The sequence below is a fragment of the Sciurus carolinensis genome, chromosome 9 (genome assembly GCF_902686445.1).
Source record: "Sciurus carolinensis chromosome 9, mSciCar1.2, whole genome shotgun sequence".
Classification (NCBI taxonomy): Eukaryota; Metazoa; Chordata; class Mammalia; order Rodentia; family Sciuridae; genus Sciurus; species Sciurus carolinensis.
Genome location: NC_062221.1, coordinates 85,899,969 through 85,918,355, shown reverse-complemented (window position 1 = coordinate 85,918,355; position 18,387 = coordinate 85,899,969). Strand labels below are relative to the sequence as shown.

At 42.7% G+C, this 18,387-nt stretch overlaps 1 protein-coding gene across 1 annotated transcript in view; it reads right to left on the bottom strand.

Moving 5' to 3' along the window:
- LOC124993681 (serine/threonine-protein kinase PAK 2-like) overlaps positions 1-18,387 on the bottom strand; it is a 69,766-nt gene that overhangs the window by 21,898 nt on the left and 29,481 nt on the right. The window contains exons 5-8 of the mRNA XM_047565499.1: positions 4,502-4,565; positions 2,782-2,830; positions 2,201-2,313; positions 742-859 (exon numbers count right to left, since the gene is read on the bottom strand). Coding sequence (XP_047421455.1) covers positions 742-859; positions 2,201-2,313; positions 2,782-2,830; positions 4,502-4,565 — 344 coding nt within the window. The remainder of the gene's footprint in view (positions 1-741; positions 860-2,200; positions 2,314-2,781; positions 2,831-4,501; positions 4,566-18,387) is intronic.

The following is an 18,387-nucleotide window of genomic DNA, read 5'->3' as shown; positions in this document are numbered from 1 at the left end:
TGATACATAATGGGGCATGGGAGGGGTTAGTTTTAGGGTCAGAGTGAGGGTTAGGGAGGGCGGCAAGAATGGGGGAAGGAAGGCCTGTATAGAGGGAAAAGAGGGATTGGAGGGGTGGGGGGAAGGGGAAAAATAACAGAATGAATCAACCAAAATCACCCTATGTAAATTTATGATTACAGAAATGGTATGCCTTTACTCTATGTACAAACAGAGAAACAACATGTATCCCATTTGTTTACAATAAAGAAAATAAAAATAAAAATAAAAAAAGAAACTAAGCCTACACATTGCATAAATGAATGTCACATATATATTTTTTATAAAAGCATATCAGAATATACTCAAAATAATTTCATTTGCATAAAGTTTAAAAAGTGCAACATTCAAAAAGATGATGTTTAAGGATACTATATGAGTAGTAAACTGAAGAAAAACATTAAAATGAAATTTAAAAATTCAAAAAAAAAATAAAATAAAAACAAAAGGACTGGGGATGTAGCTCAGTGGCAGAGAGCACCTGGTTTCAATTCCCAGTACCACAAAAAAAGAAAAAAGGGCCTATTCTTCATTCCCAAGTTATCCTACACATGAAATGCTAGAAATGGCATTTAAGATAAAACAATATGGAATTCCTTGCAGAAAATGTGTATGATAAATATTGCCTCTTCAGAAAACATTTCTTCCACTCATCTCTTGCTCACACAACACCCTACTTTATCCAAAATAGAGCAAACGTACCTCTCTGCACACAGCAGCAATCTGTGCTTCATCCATACAAGTTTCTGTGACGACATCAGTAAGTGGCCCACCAGAAAGGTACTCCATGACTACAAGCAAATCATCTCCTAACAGGTAACTAAAAATAGACCACAGAAAACATATTCACATTTTAAATTTTCTAAATATGTGGCGCTCTATGTTCAACAGTTCAAATGTTAAACAACATAAGAAGAACACTGGAGAACTGATAGTTGGAGACCTAAGAAGAAAACTGGACAGTTACCATGTAACAGCACAAACAAGTACTCAGGGGTCATTGTGATATTCATTATGATTTTTATGTCACAGTTTTCCCATAATAATTGTCAACGTGTAGAAATAAGACTTTCCCATCCAAAATAATCCTATCACATGGGACTCATTGGTATTCTTTGGCAGATATACTGACAGAGGCTGAAGATGTTAGCTAGCTCATATGAGGTCACATAATAAGTGACACAGAATCAGCATCTGAAGTCAAGTTCTATGGATTCCAAATCCTATGGCTTCTCTTAACCACCATTCTATGCTGACTTGAAATATTATTTGAAAGGAAGAAAAATATACTTGAAAAGTTATTTCTATGAATGCAGATCCCAGATTTAGGGTTAAAGTATCATAATAGTTTATCATTTCTCAATCCTAAACAAATTTATATGTGGAAGAAAATCTCCTGTAACACCCTAATAAAACCACTAGTATCATTTTTTACTACTCAACATTCATTCAGAAATATGAAGAGTTTTTTAAAGAATTATATAACATACTTAGTTTTCCGTTCTGTGTTTTGTTCTTTGTAAAGATCAATTTCTAAATTACATACATTTTTCTTTGAGGAGGGACACATACTGGGGACTGACTAGGGGGCATTTGAACACTGAGAAACATCCCCGGCTCTATTTTGAATTTTATTAAGAGACAGGGTCTCCCTGACTTGCTTAGCACCTTGCTTTTTTGCCAAGGCAGGCTTTGAATTCATGATCCTCTTGCCTCAGGTTTCCCTGCCACTTGTATTACAGACATGAGCCACTACACTCAGCCTACATGAGTTTTTGATACACATATACAATTTTCCCATGAAGAACAGCATTGAAATAAAAACTCTCCTAAAAGGTTCAGAATTGTGTGCTAGTCACCTCTCTGCTTAAGACATAAATCCCAGTGGACCATTCCTTAATGTTTCTGCTTCTGATCATTTGAAATGAATATTCACACCATCAGCAATGTCCTGCATTTAGCTGCTTTCTCATGTACCAAGTTATGTCCTTGTCACAAAAGCACCATCTCACTTGGAATATTCTGTTTTCATCTCTCCTCTTTCTCCCTTACGTCTACTTCTCAAAATTCACATTGTGAAGTACCCAGCCTACATCAAACCAAGGGATTATGAATTTCCACACTTTTATCCCAGTGCTTAAAAAACCTCACACATATTTACCTGTCTATGTATTGTACTGTATTTCGATGACTCAGGTTCTTCATTATGAATAATTCATTAAAGACCAGATCCATTCGTAGCTCCTTATTCAATTGTATCCACTTTATGGCAACCTATAATGGAAATAGAATTGAATAAAAATAATGGTTTCCCTCATTCTTTTAAAAGGTAGCCAACACCAAATAGTTAATAATTAATAGTAACACGTTATATGCAGTGAGACCAGAACTGACAAAAAAGGAGTACTTTTACATACACACTGACTATTTTTACACTACACACACCCTAAATATTTTCAGATTGCTCTGCAGTGGATTAACCAAGCTAGGTTAAGTCCAGTGCCAGGAACTCAGCCTCCTTTTACTGAAACCTGGGAAAATACTTTTTAATACTTGCTTGTTCATGATGTAATTCCTTCTTTGTTCCCCCTAAGGTAAGAATGGCTATAAAATTATTTTAATGTATTCCTACATCATATCCAACTTTAAAAATACATTTCTATTGCTCTTGGTTAGCTTTATCTAGTTTTTCTCCTAAACAGAAAGCTAATCTAATAACTGGAAGTATACAAAAGTTGCTACCTTCTTTCCCAAGGACACATCCACAGCAGTAAATACTGTACCAGATAGCCTAGGGGAGAAAGACACAATCAGAGTTAATGTTTATAAATCACTACCATTTATACTATCCAGAGACTTTACACTTCTCACAACTGAAAAAGGATCAAATAACACTTCAGATGCAGAGTCTTTGTTTGAAGAGTAAAATGACAGTTTCTTTCTTTCTTTAGACAGAGAGTAAGGAGGGCTTCCACAAGAGAGGGATCCCCAGCATTTAGAATCTTCAAAACAAAACCAGGAAAGAAAAACAGGAGGAAATCCTTGTGGCCAAAATATTTCAGGCCTAAAAAATTATAGGGAAAAAAGGTAAGAGAAAGAGTAACATATGCTCATGAATACAGAGCCCTGCTGAAGAAACAGAACTGCAAATAAGCCTGAGAATTCCGGGTACGCCCTTTCCTATGACTTTCTTTCTCCACCCAAGAGTAACCTGTATCTGGCATTCATCCTGTGTTTCATGTGCATCCTTTACATGCACCTTTCTCTACTTTGAACTATGAAGTTTCAGTTTCACTCTTTATTCTGCAATTTCCTTTGTGAATTGGCTATATGCCTGCCTGGGAATGGTGGAATAAGCCTGTAAGAGATCTGAGGAAGTAGCTCAGTGGTCAAGTGCCTCAGGGTTCAGTCTCCTGTAACTTAAATAATGAAATAAATAAACAATGAATTCATAAAGAAATAAAGGAATTCACCTGGATTTGTAATACCTGTCTCTCTATGTAGGTAATATTCATTCAGTCTAAATTATTCAATATATAACATCTATTCCATGTTCAAAATATTCAGGTAAGTTTCAATTTATTATTATTATTTAGTCTGCGCTGAACTGAATTTGTCAAAATGAAACTCATTAGGAAGTATCAGAAATTCTCATTCTAAAATCCACTAATTCTTTCTAAATCCACAGAACATTTTCCAGAGATTAGTAACATTAGGACATCAAGATACTCATTTGATTTCAAGGAATAGAGGAAAGAAATTAGTTGGTAAACTTTGAAATAAAATTATGGAGCAAAATCAGGCAGACAGACTCAAAGATCATACTCAATGATATGATTCAAAAACATTTTATGTATTTTTTTTTTTTTTTTTTTTTTTTTTTTTGGTAGTGTGGTTGAACCCCTTGGCACCTTCCCACTGACCTAACTCCCCAGACCCTTTTGATTTAAGGATCTAAACTAAATTGCTGAGGCTGCCTGAAAACTTGCAATTCTCCTAACTCAGCTCCTGACTTGCTGGGACTACAGGTGTGTTCTGCCATGCCCAGCTAACTGCAAGCGGTTCTGCTTTGCTTTGTTTTTCTTTGTGAAAAGTCAGGGATGGAACATAGGACCTCACATATGCTAGGCAAGTGCTCCACACTCAAAAATATACCCAGCCACAAATCAATGTTTTTATGGATTATAAACCTACAATGAAATTGAGTTTTAAATATGTTAGGGCAATTTCTCCATCTAAGAAACCCTTACCATCTATGATTTAAAAAGGTCAAAGAAGAAACATTGATGAACAGTCATTGCTAACGAGTAGGGATTTTTAATAATTGCTTTATATATTTAAACAAACTCCCCCAGGGTACCACTCACAGATTACAGTGAGTCCTAAATCTCAGGAGAAAAGAGAGATAATGCTGAATACCCAATAAGTAGTGAATATTAGGACTATGATTATAAACACTTACCCTTCTCCAATTCTTTCAAATCCTGTATATTTTCTCATAGGGTCACCTATGGTCACAATAGTTCCTATTTTGAACAAAAATAACTTTGAAAACACAGTCAAACATTTCTAGAAAATTAATTTTGCTATCATATTTCCTTTTTAGTAAACTCTACTGATTTGAAAACAGTGGTTTTCAAACATATCAAGTTTCAATGATAATTTGTTTCAAAGAAAACACTGTAGAAACTTTTTAAAAGCAAATGATATCAGAAACAAGAAGACACATACTCTCCATGAAGTTAGGACACCTAACTACTCATTTTCTCAAATATCATGACATTTCCAAGCAAACAGTTCTTCTAGTCAGCCTGCGACTTCAGGGATTTCTTAATGACAATTCCACCAGGGTAGGTGGCACATGACTGTAATCCCAATTGTTCAAGAGCTGAAGCCAAAGAATCACAAGCTTGACACCAATCTTGGAAACCCAGTGAGAACCTGTCTCAAAACAAAAAGACAAAGGGCTGGGGAATAGCTCAGTGCCAAAGCACCCCTGGGTTCCTTCCCAGTACCAAAAATATACAGGAACTTGGCAACTCCTGGAAAACTGTTCACTCTACTTTTCTACTCCACTGCATGTGTTACACACCAGTGCTAAGTTATGAAACTCCTTACAATTAGTCATAAGAAATGAATGACATCCAAATGACTGATCCTAAAGGGCTTTTCTGGCTATTCCACTGTATCTTCTTTTAATATATTTAGGAAATCACTTACTACTCTATAGATGACTAATAAGATCTAATCATATATTTATTTTTGAATGTTCAAACCTATCACCAAGAAATGGAAATTAGGAGGTTGGATTTAAAATCAGAACTTAAATGTTTATGACCATTAAGTCCAAACATCAGAAAATCACATTAAATTTGCACTTACTAATGAGAAAAGAGGATAGGACATATGAAGGAAACTCAAATAATCTTATGTAGGTACTTAATCTCACCTTAGCTACTAAGGTTCAAGTCAAGATACTAAGGACCAAAGATATGGGATGTGATAAATAAGTTCACAAATGAATGGTCACAAATCCTATCCTAGTTGATATTTTCAAAGCAGCAGCCCTCCTAAGATAAGGACTATTTCATATAAACATCTATAGGATACCACAGTCAAAGCAGTTTTATATTTTACAGTACTAAGGAAACAAGAACAAATCAATGTAGAACATGTAAATGCTTGGGACAAACCATCTATAATGTTTTTTTTTTTTTTCCATGAGGTCTCTAGGTCATATTGTTCTTTATAAGTATACTTACTGTAGCCTTCTAAACAGACACTATTTTTACCCCCTTCTTGGTTCTGTTGAAATTATTTATAAAGCTTGATTCAGGGCACCAATACTTAATGAAATCAAAGGGAGAAGGAAAAAGTATTTTTCCTTGGAATATATTTTATGACTAAACATTTCTATTTGAAAAATCTATAAGTTGGACAAATATGTACAAACCTCCTTTGATGAGGTTTCAAACTATCTCTAAGGTCATCTGCTGTTAGATTTGGCTTATAGGAAAGAAGGGTTCCCAAAGGGACTGACTTCCCTATCAATACATAATGAATATGTTACCAGTGCCATGACAAACAAGATGAATGTTAATTAGCCTTCACTGGTTTTGGGTAGTACTGCAGGTTGAGTCCAGGGCACTCTACCCCTGAACTGCCTCCGCAACCATGTTTACATTTTATTTTTTTGAAGGGTCTCAATCAGTTACCAAGACTGACCCTTCAACTTGAAATCCTCTGCCTGAATCTCCTATACTGCTGTGATTATATACATGTGCCACCATGCCCAGCTCACTACATGTTAATTGGAGCAAATAGTCCTACAAGATATAAATTTTTCTTTCTGTCATGAGGCAAAATAAAAGCATATAACAATGCAACGGTGACTTTTTTTTTTTTTTTTTTTTTTTGTGCTGGGGATAGAATCCAGGACCTTGCACACCACGGAACTGCTCTCCTAATGAATTGTATACCCAGACTTGAATCCAATGTATTAAGAAATTTTAATTCATGAAAAATGTGAAATGTATGTATCTTACTTAGTTTCTTCATAATCTCTTCATCTCTCAAATTTGTCTTCTGTTTCAGTTTGTCTGAAGCCTTGTCACCACTGTCAATAGGTGCAGGAATAGGGTCCTTAACATACCCTATGGAAATCTGCAGACATATAGTTCAATACTGAGTTTTAAGAAAAATGGTTTTCAGATCATCTTACTGGCACTCTATTCAGTTCCTTAATTTTTAACCAAAACTAATTGTGTCTCTTATTGTTCTAAAGAACGCAATAATTTCAGAGTACAGAAAACATGTGTTGAAAAAAAACTGTGAAACATTTTTCTTTGCCATAGCATAAATGTATTTAAAAGCAGATCTAGCAGCAGGGTGCCAGTTGTAAGGGAAAGCAAGCACAGTCCTATGTGCTGTCATCAGATTCCGCTGGCAGTCCCGGGAGCACTTGCTGTGCTCTGCACTGTGTCCACCACATCACAGTCCACAGCAAGTCCCCTCAGTAGTTCTCTCTTCCTGGCTCCATCTGAGGTGATTACAATTAAAGTTAACCCTCAGTTGGTGAGGCAGGTCACCCTCAAGTGCCTTTTAAGTGATATCGAGGCATCGAGAAAAATAAAAATATGAGAAATGAAATACACAATCAGGAAAAGAGAGAAGAGCCAAGTTTTAAACATAATCGTTTTGCACAATATGAAACAAAAAGAACAGAGAAATAGATGAATTCTCTGGAAATGAGGACAAAATATAGAAAGAAAAATTCAAGTGAGTTAAGTATTCTCATTTTAAAGAAGTTGTTAGATTTTTAATTTTCGAAAATGTATGATGAGTACTCTCCAGGTAAAAATCTTAATTTAATCTTAAATTAATTTTGTCATACTAAAATATCTTTTACTAGGGGTTTTGAAATCATCACTAAAAGTCAAACACAAACAGCATTTGCGTTTGCTACATATACATAAAGAGTTTTTTTGTTGTTGTTGTTATTATTCTTATCTTGGTGCTGGGGATTGAACACAGGACCTCCAGCTTACTAAGCACATGCTAAGCACTACAACAATTTACACTTCAAATCCCAACATTTTAATATTATGGAGTCAAATGGCTTTGTTTCCTCCTCCATCCCCTGTTCTGGGGATTGAATCCAAGGGTGCTTCACCACTGAGCTCCATCACCAGTGCCCAACACCAACCCACTCCCCTTCTTTTTTTACAAATTTAGGGAAAAGAGTCTTCCTAAGATCCCAGATCCTGCCTCAAATTTGTGATCCTCCTACCTAAAGCTCTGGTGACACTAGAATTACAGGTGTGAGTCATTCTGATTGGCTTTACAAGTTGTGTTTTTGTTTTTTGTTTTCTCTTTTCTAGTTCTGATTTTTGAGACATAAGGTGTCACCATTTAATGCAGGCTTGTCTCTAACTCATGGACTCAAGATATCCTTGTGCCTCAGTGTGCAGAGTAGCTGGAATTAAAGGCATGTGACACCAAGCACAGTTTTATCTTTTTATTTATTTTATTTTTTTCATTTTTTTTCAGTACTGGGGATTGAAACCTGGGACATTATGCCACTGAGCTACCTTCCTGGCGCTTTTTATTTTGAGACAGGGTCTTAAAAAACTTCCTGTGTTGCTCTCCAATTCATGATCCTCCTGCCTCAGGCTCCTGGGCTGCGGAGATTATAGGTATATGTCACTATGCTCAGTCATCTTAAAGTGCTGTTTGATATATTGCAATTCCTATCATGTGTAAAGTGTCTTGTCAATATAAGTTTATACTGCCAAGTCTGGTGGCATGTGCCTCTAGTCCCACCTGCTCTGAAGGTAGAAGCAGGGGAATCAATTGAGTCCAGTAATTTGAGACAATTCTGAACATCACAGGATTCCCCACCACACAACCAAAGAAAGAAGGGAAAAAAGATAAAAGTGATGTGTTCCAATAACTCAGAGGGAGAAAATGACCCAAAATTAAATATAGGACTGCAGGCGTGCCTCAGTGCTACAGCTCTTAGCTAACATCTTCAAGGCCATAAGCTCTCTTCCTTATTCATATTACGCCACAGTAGAAATTTAAATTAATGTGCAAATTCATCAATGTAATGGAATGTACTTACATTTCTTATCAGAATTTGGGGATGAACCCAAGATATTCTACCACTCACCTATATCCCCAGACCCAGCCCTTTTTATTTTGAGAGAGAGACTTGCTAAAATACCAAGACAGGCCTGAAACTTGTGATCCTCCTGCCTCGGTTTCCTGAGTTGCTGGAATTAGTCCTGTGCCACCAAACCAGCTTTAAAATCTATTTTCTAGCTAGGACAATGGTGCACACCTGCCTTCCAGCACTCAGGTCATTGATATAGGAGGACTGCTTGAGCTCAGGAGTTCAAGACTGGCATGGTAACATAGGGGGGCTCCATCTCATGAAAACAAAAGACCCACAAAACTGATGGTCAACTTTCCTTTTCTTTTCCACTGCTGAGGATTGAATCCAGGGATTCTTTATCACTGACCTACATCCCCAGTATTTGGGGGGCTGCATTTAGTTTTAATTTTGAGACAGAAAACAATTCTTTCAGTTACTGGTCCTCAACTTGTGATCTTCCTGCCTCTGCCTCCTGAATGGCTGGTGTTCTAGATGTGCACCCTGCACCCAACTCAGGTTTCAAGTATGAATTAAGTAACTGCAGCTACCATACTGTCCATTATGTCTCAGAAACTTACTCTGTCTAACTGAAACTTTTATTTTTTGATTCATATACTAGCACATTGGAACTAATAATGAATACGTTCCCTTTGTATGATATGGAATGATTTCAGGTGCACGTGGTATTATCCAGACTGGTGGGTTTTCTCTCTTCTCATTTCCAGCGCTTGCCAGGAAGCGAGTCAGGTCAGTCACTGCAATTTTTAGTGTTACTACATTTTAGGGATGAGAGAAATGGTACATGACTTGCCCAAGGTCAGTGAGCCAGATAATATTGGTTCCCAAGCTTGGGTCTCAGAGAGCAATGCTCTTCCCTTCCAGAAGGGATTTCTCCCAGTCCCTCAGAGCCTCCCTCACATCCCGAGTAAACATGCTTCTCTGACCCAAGGACAGACAGGCAGAGCAGCCATACGAAATGGAAAAAATATGAGTATAGAACAGGCAGGGGTCTTGGCACTCCCAAAGGGGAGTGAGTGAGGGCTCAGGCACGAGAGGACTCCACATGGGGCTCAGGGCTTCTGCTGTGTGTCCTGGCATTGTGGGTGTGAAGGTGAATGGGAGTGTCAGCCTCCTCTGGGGCCCCTCCCACTACAGCACTGGGCTGATGGGAAGCTCAACACAGGGTCAGTACATGGGTGCTCACCCTAATGTCCACCCCACAGCTCACAGTCAAGTCCCTTGGCTTCTGGATGCCGGACAAATGAGAGGACTGGCACCACTAGTCACTGCAAGGTCCCTTGTTGTGGGGGCTTGGCTTATCCACCCCACTGTACTCCTAATGCTCCACTCCGAATATTTCACAAAGGACTTCAAGTTAAAGCTTCCATTAATAAAAAAGGAATCTGCTTGAAATCATTAACTACTGAACTAGTCTCAGTCCTCATTAATAACTGAAAGAAGGGACTGGACCAAGGTCAGCAGGAAAATGATTCAGTCTTTTCTCTTTGTCTATCCAGGGACACCTCGGTGTGCTCTGAAGCCCTGTGACCTGGATAGGTCCATAAACCTCTAGGTCCATAATGTTCCTCCTTATGTTCCAATTGCTTCAGCTTAACGACCAGTCCCACCCCAGGGAATTCCCCCAGTACCTATGAAACCCACAGACAACCCTGTTCCAATGACCACCCGTGATTCCTCACCTCCCGTAAGACTGCAGCCTCTCCACTCCCTTGGGGGCCCTGAGATGGAGATTTGGGCCAAGGGAGGTTTGGGAGTCGCTGTGGAGAATGGATTGGTGAGCCCATGGTGTACAGAGGTGTCCACTCCTTTCCCTCCTCTCTCTGGAAAACCAGGTCTTCTGACATGTACCTGGGGAACAACAGGTCAAATGCAAGGGGTCACTTCCTACCTTGGCCTGGACTTCCTGACCATCCTCTCCACTCAGCTTGCAAAGCACAGAGACCAGGGCTCTTAACCAGGAGCCCATCCACCATGCAGTTTCCCTCTACCCCAATTCCTGGGGCAACAATCAACAGAAACAAAGTACAGTGAAATTCACAGGGGACACCAGGTCCCTCTGGAGAAAACCCCAAAAGAAAGGATCAATGTGTGTCAGGGCCTGGGAGCTGGAGTAGGGACCAGGGAAGAGACCCAGCTTCAGCCCTCCCTTCCAGCCCCAGCGTCCCCACTTAAGCCCCTGGTTTACAAACTCACTTGGGTCCTAGTGGTGCACAGAGGGTGGTATACCAGTTCCTGGCCCAGCCCTGGTCAAACGCGTTGTCATGCTAGAGGGAGATGGGGATGGGAAGAGGAGCTCAGAACCAGCAGGAAAGGACAAGGCCATCTTCCTGGACCCTCCCTAAGTTGCTCAATTAAACCTGGGTCTCAACACAGGCATGTAAAAGACTACAAGGACAGGGAAGCCCAAGAGAGACCCAGAACCTCCTGCCTTCCAGCATTCCTAGAAAGTGTGTCTCCCTGACCCACGTGTGAGCAGCTCTCCCCAGATGAGTGCTAACAGAGCACAACTCTGCTGCCTCCTTGGGGCTCTCTCATCACCTTTTACCTCCCTCTGCCACATGCTTCTGGGTCTCCACTGAACACATCTGTCCTCCTGCCTCATCCTTCCAGATACCATTTAAAATCTTCCTTGTGCAACAAACTGATCCAAAGATTGTGTCTCCACATGCTCCCACTTCACTTTTTTACCTCTCAAATATTTTTGAAATGTCCCTTCATTGAATTGCACTATCAGAGAGAACAGAGATGCCCAATTATATTTTCCTGCTGAAAACTCACATGGCCCAGGGAAATCTGGGCTAAAGGCATTTAATACACAATGCAGTAAAGGTCACAATCAAAGATCAAGTCTTCCACTGGACACTGACTGGCTTCTTCCCTCCCTTTTTCCACTTTGTCCTTTCCCTGATCTCATTCATCAGATTCACCACCTCCTCTTTCCAGACAAGGGTCAGTCTCACCTCAACCTCAGGAGCTCAATAACCAGTAATAAAAAAATACATCCCAGTCACTGCACTAGGGGTTGAAGCACATTGCAAACAGCAGGCTGGCCTACATTTTGTGTGGTAAGGACAACTGCAAAACTAGACCTGGAGCACCACTGAGTGCTCACGAAAGTGCAGAGAGAGGGGATCATGGGAAACATGCAGGCAACCCAGCCCACAGCACCCAGGTACATGCAGAGAGAAGCCCTGAGCTTTAAGCGCTAAGACATGCAAGAGGACTATTTCAGCTACTTCTGGTTGCAGAGGCTGTGTCCTGGGCAGAAAGAGCAGTCTGAAGGATGTCTTCTGGCTTTGCCCAATGATGAAAGCCCCATCATGACAGCTAGGGCAGAGTCTGGGCTGATGTGGACCAAGGAATGAAGGATGGATCTGGTAAGCAGGATCAGCTCCACCAGGGAATAAGGCATAGAGGGTACAACAGGTGGAGTGGACATCTAGTACATGAAGGGTGGGGATCACTTGGATTTAAGATGAGACACAAATATGTTTATATGACAAAAGGAGGAATGATAGTAACAGCACCACTTTTCGCACCATTCACTGTTTTCACACATAAATACATAAATACTGTTCTCATTCTTACATGATTCCAGAAAGAGGTAAACCACAAGGACTTAGGGAGAGAAATTGACAACAAATGATGAATGAATTTTCTGGGGTAGAGAAAGTGTTCTAACCTTGATCATGATGGAGAGCACAATGACAGAGTCCATTTGTCAAATTCCCTAACCGTAGACTAAATCGGGGGAATCTTACTGTTTGTACATTATTCCTCAATAAACGAATTTATAAAATAGTTTTACAATGGCTCCCATGTTTCCACTTCTTCCCTACTGAATTCCATGATTGAATTTCTGGACATTTATAATCTTGACCCCACAGGTTCAACTCATTGCCCCTCCTGGCCACTGCTTGATTTCGAGCCCTTTCCCCATCCTCCTCAAAAGGTCTACATTAAGGGTTCTGTGACTCTTTGCAAAGGAGAGCCTCTCACAAACAAGGGCCTCCTGGCTTCTGCCTTTCCAAAATTGCATGTAGGATACACACAGTGGCATGTCCTATTCTGGAGAGCAGGCCTCACCAAACTCAGTTTCTTCAACTCTGCTACACCACTCTCAAGAGAGTTCCTGGGTGTCTGCCAGTATTATTCTTATTGTAGGCTCTTATCAACACAGGAGCAAGACAGACATACCTCCGCAACATCCCTCAAATAACATGCAGCCTAGCATACAGTAGGCTCTCCTTGCAATGTACCCAAAGGGAAAATAGCCTCAGAGATCCAGGGGGAGGAGAGATCTGAGCTGCATCCTAAGGGGTAGTTCTAGAAGGACTCATGAGCACCATCAGGGCCAAGGGCAGTGGAGAAAGCACAGAAAGTGCCTAGTGGCAGGGGTGAAAGATGCCTCCTCACAGCACAAGCACTTGCTTCGTCTTACCTGGCCTTCGTAGGGACGCCTGGCGGTGCTCACTGCCACGACCTGGATGTACAACTGCAAGATGAACAGCAGCAGGAGGCCAAAGGCGGGAACAGCCACTACGAAGCTGTGCTAGGGTTAAGGAGCCAAGACACTGGACAATTCCGCCCTGGCCCCGCCTTTCACCTAGATCCCTCCTTCTCTGGTCTCGCCCAACATGACCACGCCCACCCATGTTCCTCCCTGGACTGGACTTTTAGTCCAGAACACTCGAGGTGACCTCATTCCACTGTGACATCCACACTCCTATTCTGTACCAAAGTCATTACCTGTTGCCCAGGCCCTGCTCCATTCTTTACTCCACAGTCCATCCTACCCTTCCTCTCACCCGGACCCCTCTGTCCTTCAACATGTCCTTCACAGGTCCTACCAAGTGACTGCTCAAACCCCACCCCGTCAGCCCGCCCTCGGCTACCCCACTCCTCCCTCCACACCAACCCTCCCTCCCCTCCGCCCCTGTTCTTCCAGTTTGGGGACTTGTTACTATGTGGATACGCCATGGCCTTGTCCAGGGAGAAAGGTGTCAGTCTTCTCTGGGCCAGGAAAACCACGCAACCTGCCAGCACAGTCCCCAAATACATGCAGCATGAGAGGAGGAGGAGGAGGAAACGCCTGATGTTCCTGTGGCCCACGCAGTTGTTTAGCCACCCGCAGTGCTGGTAAAACTCCTAGGGGAGAGGAAGCAGGATTCAGGGTCTATCTGGTCTGGACTCCATCACCACCATATCCTGAGGCCTCTCCAACCTGGCCCTGAGGCCGACTACCCTTGGTCCAACACACTGGCTCCAGAGTCCAGGAAGAATCTGACATTTCCTTATGTAAAACACAGTTAGGACTCCATGTCTCCTCAGGTCAACTGTCATCAGAAAGTTCTTAGAGACAAGACCTGTGTGGTGTCACTTTGACCAGGATATAAAATAACACTGGGCCTCTATTTTCTCAGACCCTGGATAAGAATGAAGAGAACCCCTTGCCCAGGTCACCTTGTGTTTGTAAACCCATCCAGAGAGTGCACAGGAGAGAAGAGCACTCAGACCCCAGGAAACCCTCCAACTTGGACACCCAGAAATGGAAAGGCAAAGGGTCTCCCAACAGGGCAGCAGCCGGTCTAAAGGTCTAGGTATTTAGTAGTATGAGCAAGACAGGGGATGGGACAGGCACTGCTCTCCTGCCCCTGACTCCACCAGGCCCAGCACACATGTGGTGCCTTTTCTATGTCAGCACCTGTGCAAGCAAGACCTGCCTCTCTGGACAGGTGCAGACACAGAGGCCATGGCATATGTAAGGGACCAAGAGTGGCCGAGAGGCACTTTCAGCAGTCCAGGAAGAGGGACTCACCCGGCCCCCCCCCGCCGGGTCCATTGTTGATGTGAGGTTTCTGGTCCTGGCCAGGTGCCCCTGAAGGGTTGGTGAGTGGACAGGTGGTAGGAGTACTCACTTCCACGCAGATATTACAAGATGTGCAGTGGAAGGTGCGGGGTGGACGGTGGAAGCCACAGTGTGGACACCAGGTCATCTCATGGGCCCTTCCATTCAGCCACGCGACATAGGGGGTTTCCGGGTCCTGCTCCCAGGAACCTGGAATAGGAAGAAATTTGGGAAGTGGCAGGGGCCTCCATCCCTCTGCTGCTCAGGGCAGCCCCATAACATCAGTTGCAACAAGCAGCACTTAGGAGGTAGGTAGTGGAATTTCGGTCGGTCTGTGTTGAACAAGCTGACCACTCAGATTGGCAGGCAGTCAAACAGAAGTCATGGTCAGCCAGAAGAGCTCTATATGGACTCCAACCTCTGGAAAAGTGCTCAGTACTTGCACTGGAGTGTCAAATGGGAAGGATGAGTGAACTGTGTGGTTTGGAAGAGCCTGCTGGTCTCTCATGTCATCCTGCCCTGTCCTCCCTTCTTAAGCAACTGGAAAACCTCCAGGATTCTGTTTTCTCACACCTCAGAGACTTGGGAAATGAAGTGCCAGGGCCTAATTGATGATGACATGGAGATAAGGGATCGTGAGGCCACAGGTGTGGTGACCACTGTAGAATGAGCCCCGTCCACATCAGTCCATGAAGTGCCATCTCTTTCTCCCAGGGTTCTGAGGACTTACCATGATGGAGGATTCCTGGGTCTGACAAATTCAGGGTAACTAAGATGTAAATTGTTACCCCGAATAGCAGGACCGTTGTCACGGGAAACCCCCAATCTCCCTTCTGGGCCAGCCATCTGCACCTGAAAACAAAGCCAGACACAGTTCTAGTCCCCGGAAACCCAGAGTTACCCATGAGGACTACCTCACTTGTGAGAGGACTCACTTCAAGGACACATCTAAATATCCTGGCTATCCACCAAATGTCACCAGCATTACCAGACAACCACAGTTTCCTAAATGCATCAGCCACTCTAGATCTCTGAGCTCCTGACTATATATAAACTTCTTTTTCCTACTGACCCTCTCTCTCCCCTTCCCTGACTCTGCACTATCATTGTCAATTTTTCCCTCCATCTCTTTCTAAGTAACCTGATAACTTGCTTTGGAGACTCACGGGTAAATGAAGTGTAGTCCGCTTAACAGCATTAATCCTACCATGAACATGGATGCCCACAGGCTTTCCAAAAGCCATGAGCCTCCCCTTCCAGTTTGTGGTAGGGGCATTACAATCCTTGACTGTGGCATGTCAATGCCTGCCATCACTCAAAGAAATGAGAGCCACAGAACTCTCTTCTGGCTTGACACCCTGGGTGCCATGACTACGGCTAGTGTGACATCAATATTTCCAGAATGTGAGTTCTAGCTGCTTCCCAGGAATTCTGAGAGCAACTTCCCCCACCCACATACACACATGTTGTTGACTAGAATATCCTGGTCTTACAATATTGTTTTTTTAGAGCTTGAGATGATGTGGATATGGAAGTTTCCCCAAAGGCCTGGAGGCTTGGTCCTCAGTGTGGCAATGTTGAGGTGATAGGACCTGGATGAGGTGGGGCCTAGTGTGAGGTAATTCAGTCACTGGGGATGAGGCCATAGGAAGGAATTAATGTACTTAACCCGGGCCTCATTTGTTCCTGTGAGAGTTGGTTGTTATAGAAGAACCAGACAGGTCCCTCTCCAGGATTCTGGCCATGCCATCTCTATCCCATGCAAATCCTTCCACCATGACGCCATTTACTGTGTTATGATGACCCACACCAAAGCTCATTCACCAGGGCTGCCAAATCTTGAACTCTGACCTAAATAAAATTTGCCTCTTTATAAAGTGTCCATTCCCTTGTTAGAGTAAGGAAAAGCAGGCTAATACAGAGATTAGATAATGTGGTGGGCAGAAGTTGGGTGATCATTATCACCCTTTCAGGCTCATGCTAATTGCAGTAGATAGTACTCATTGCCTATCCTGTCTCCACTTCTTCCCTTTTGTTGTAACAGGGTTCCCATTTGGTAAAGGCGGTTGCAATCTACCCAAGTAAATCACTTCCCAGTTTCCCTCATTTCCAAGGTAGGATATCTGACACAACTCTGATTAGAGACTTGTGCAAATGTCTACTGACGAACTCTACAAAAGCTTGCATCTTTTCAATAGAAGGGAAGATGATGCAGTTGGCAGAGCTCTGTTCCCTTTCTTTCTGTCTTGAAGCTAGACTGCTGGCTGGGATGCCACCTTGGACCATTTAGGCAACAAGTCATGCTAGCCAGACACAACCTGAGTCCCTGTCTTATCCTCAACCGCCTCCCCCTGAACATTATTGTATGAAAAAAACTGGGTTTTATTACACTGACGTATCATTGTGTATTCACAGCAACTGAAACCCTCTGTTTGGTGGATTCCTCCCACCATAAGTCTTTGAGAGGGGCAGAAACAGTTTTCCCTTCCCAATATGAGCTGAAAATGGCCAAATACTTGTGGCTTCTCTCACAGAGATTACAGAGGCCTGTGGTCCAGGTGACAGCAGTTTCACTCCAGAACTGCTACCACTGATGACTGAGAAGTTTCTGCTGAGATGCAGCAACTGCATAGGTGTCCAGTGTCCATATGCCCAGTCCCCGCTCCCTGCCTGTTTTCTGGACTGGAGATTGAACCCAGCAGCACTGAACTACATCCCCAGCACGTTTTATTTTGAGGCAGGTTGCACTATATTGCTGAATCTGTCTTGAACTTGCAATCCTCCTGTCTCATATACCAATAGTCAAGGACTACAGACAGGTAACACCTTGCCGGACCAAGGAAATGAAACTGATGAAAATAGGTCAGGGCTTGTGCCATTGAGATTGATGCAAATGGCCAGTTGTGCAGATAATGAGTGATTGGGTCAGGAAGATGGGGGATTCAATAGGAAGTAAAATGCTAGTACCTCCAGAGCACTTCACCCTCCTCCAACCAGTTGCCAAGATTTCCTGCTCCCAGGAATTGCTCCTCCATACAAACAGCTGCTAATGAGCACCCACTGGTTAACTCCCTTCCTTCCTCTCTTGGCAGATATGAAAAATAGGGAGAGGCAACCCCTGGATGGCTCCTTTCCATCTTTTTACCCTTATAGGCAGGGAAGGAAATCAGGGACATGAGAATAAAGGAAACCTGAAATATATAGAAGGTGCAGGACACCCCCCACCACCTTGAACATAAGCTTTTTAACCCCTCTACTCTGGAGGACTCTCTCACTATCACACGCTTTCTCTCACTTTCTCTGTTCTTCCTTAAAGAGAAAAAAAACAAAACACAACTTTTTGTTCTTTCCTCAGTATTTCTAGAGTGTTTCATCTTTTACACTTGCTAGAACAGGACCCAAACCTGATTTGTAAGTCTAATTTCAGAGGAGGCCTCTATAGTTATGAGCCCCAGTCCACCACACCTTTTTGAGGTGCCCTTTCTTGCATTTTGAAGAACAACAGAGGGCACCCATAAGCTAACTGGATGCAGTTAGTGCACTTTGCCATTTGACAAGACTTGGGTGACAGGACTCATGGCCTAGGTGACTCCTAACATCAGTCCTGCAGGTCAGGCAAGTTGATTCTGCCAAAGCCATCTCTCACTATCCGACACAGGCTTGGAGCATGTCTGGCTTGAGTGCACGGTGTCCCCAATCCCAGTCTGCCTTTGGATGCATGGAGATGGACAAAGGTTGAAAGAACTTCAAGATTCTGGCCAGGGCCGCTCCTCAGTGAACCTCTAAGTTTTCTCCCTGACTCTTCCCCTACTGACCTTAGTGG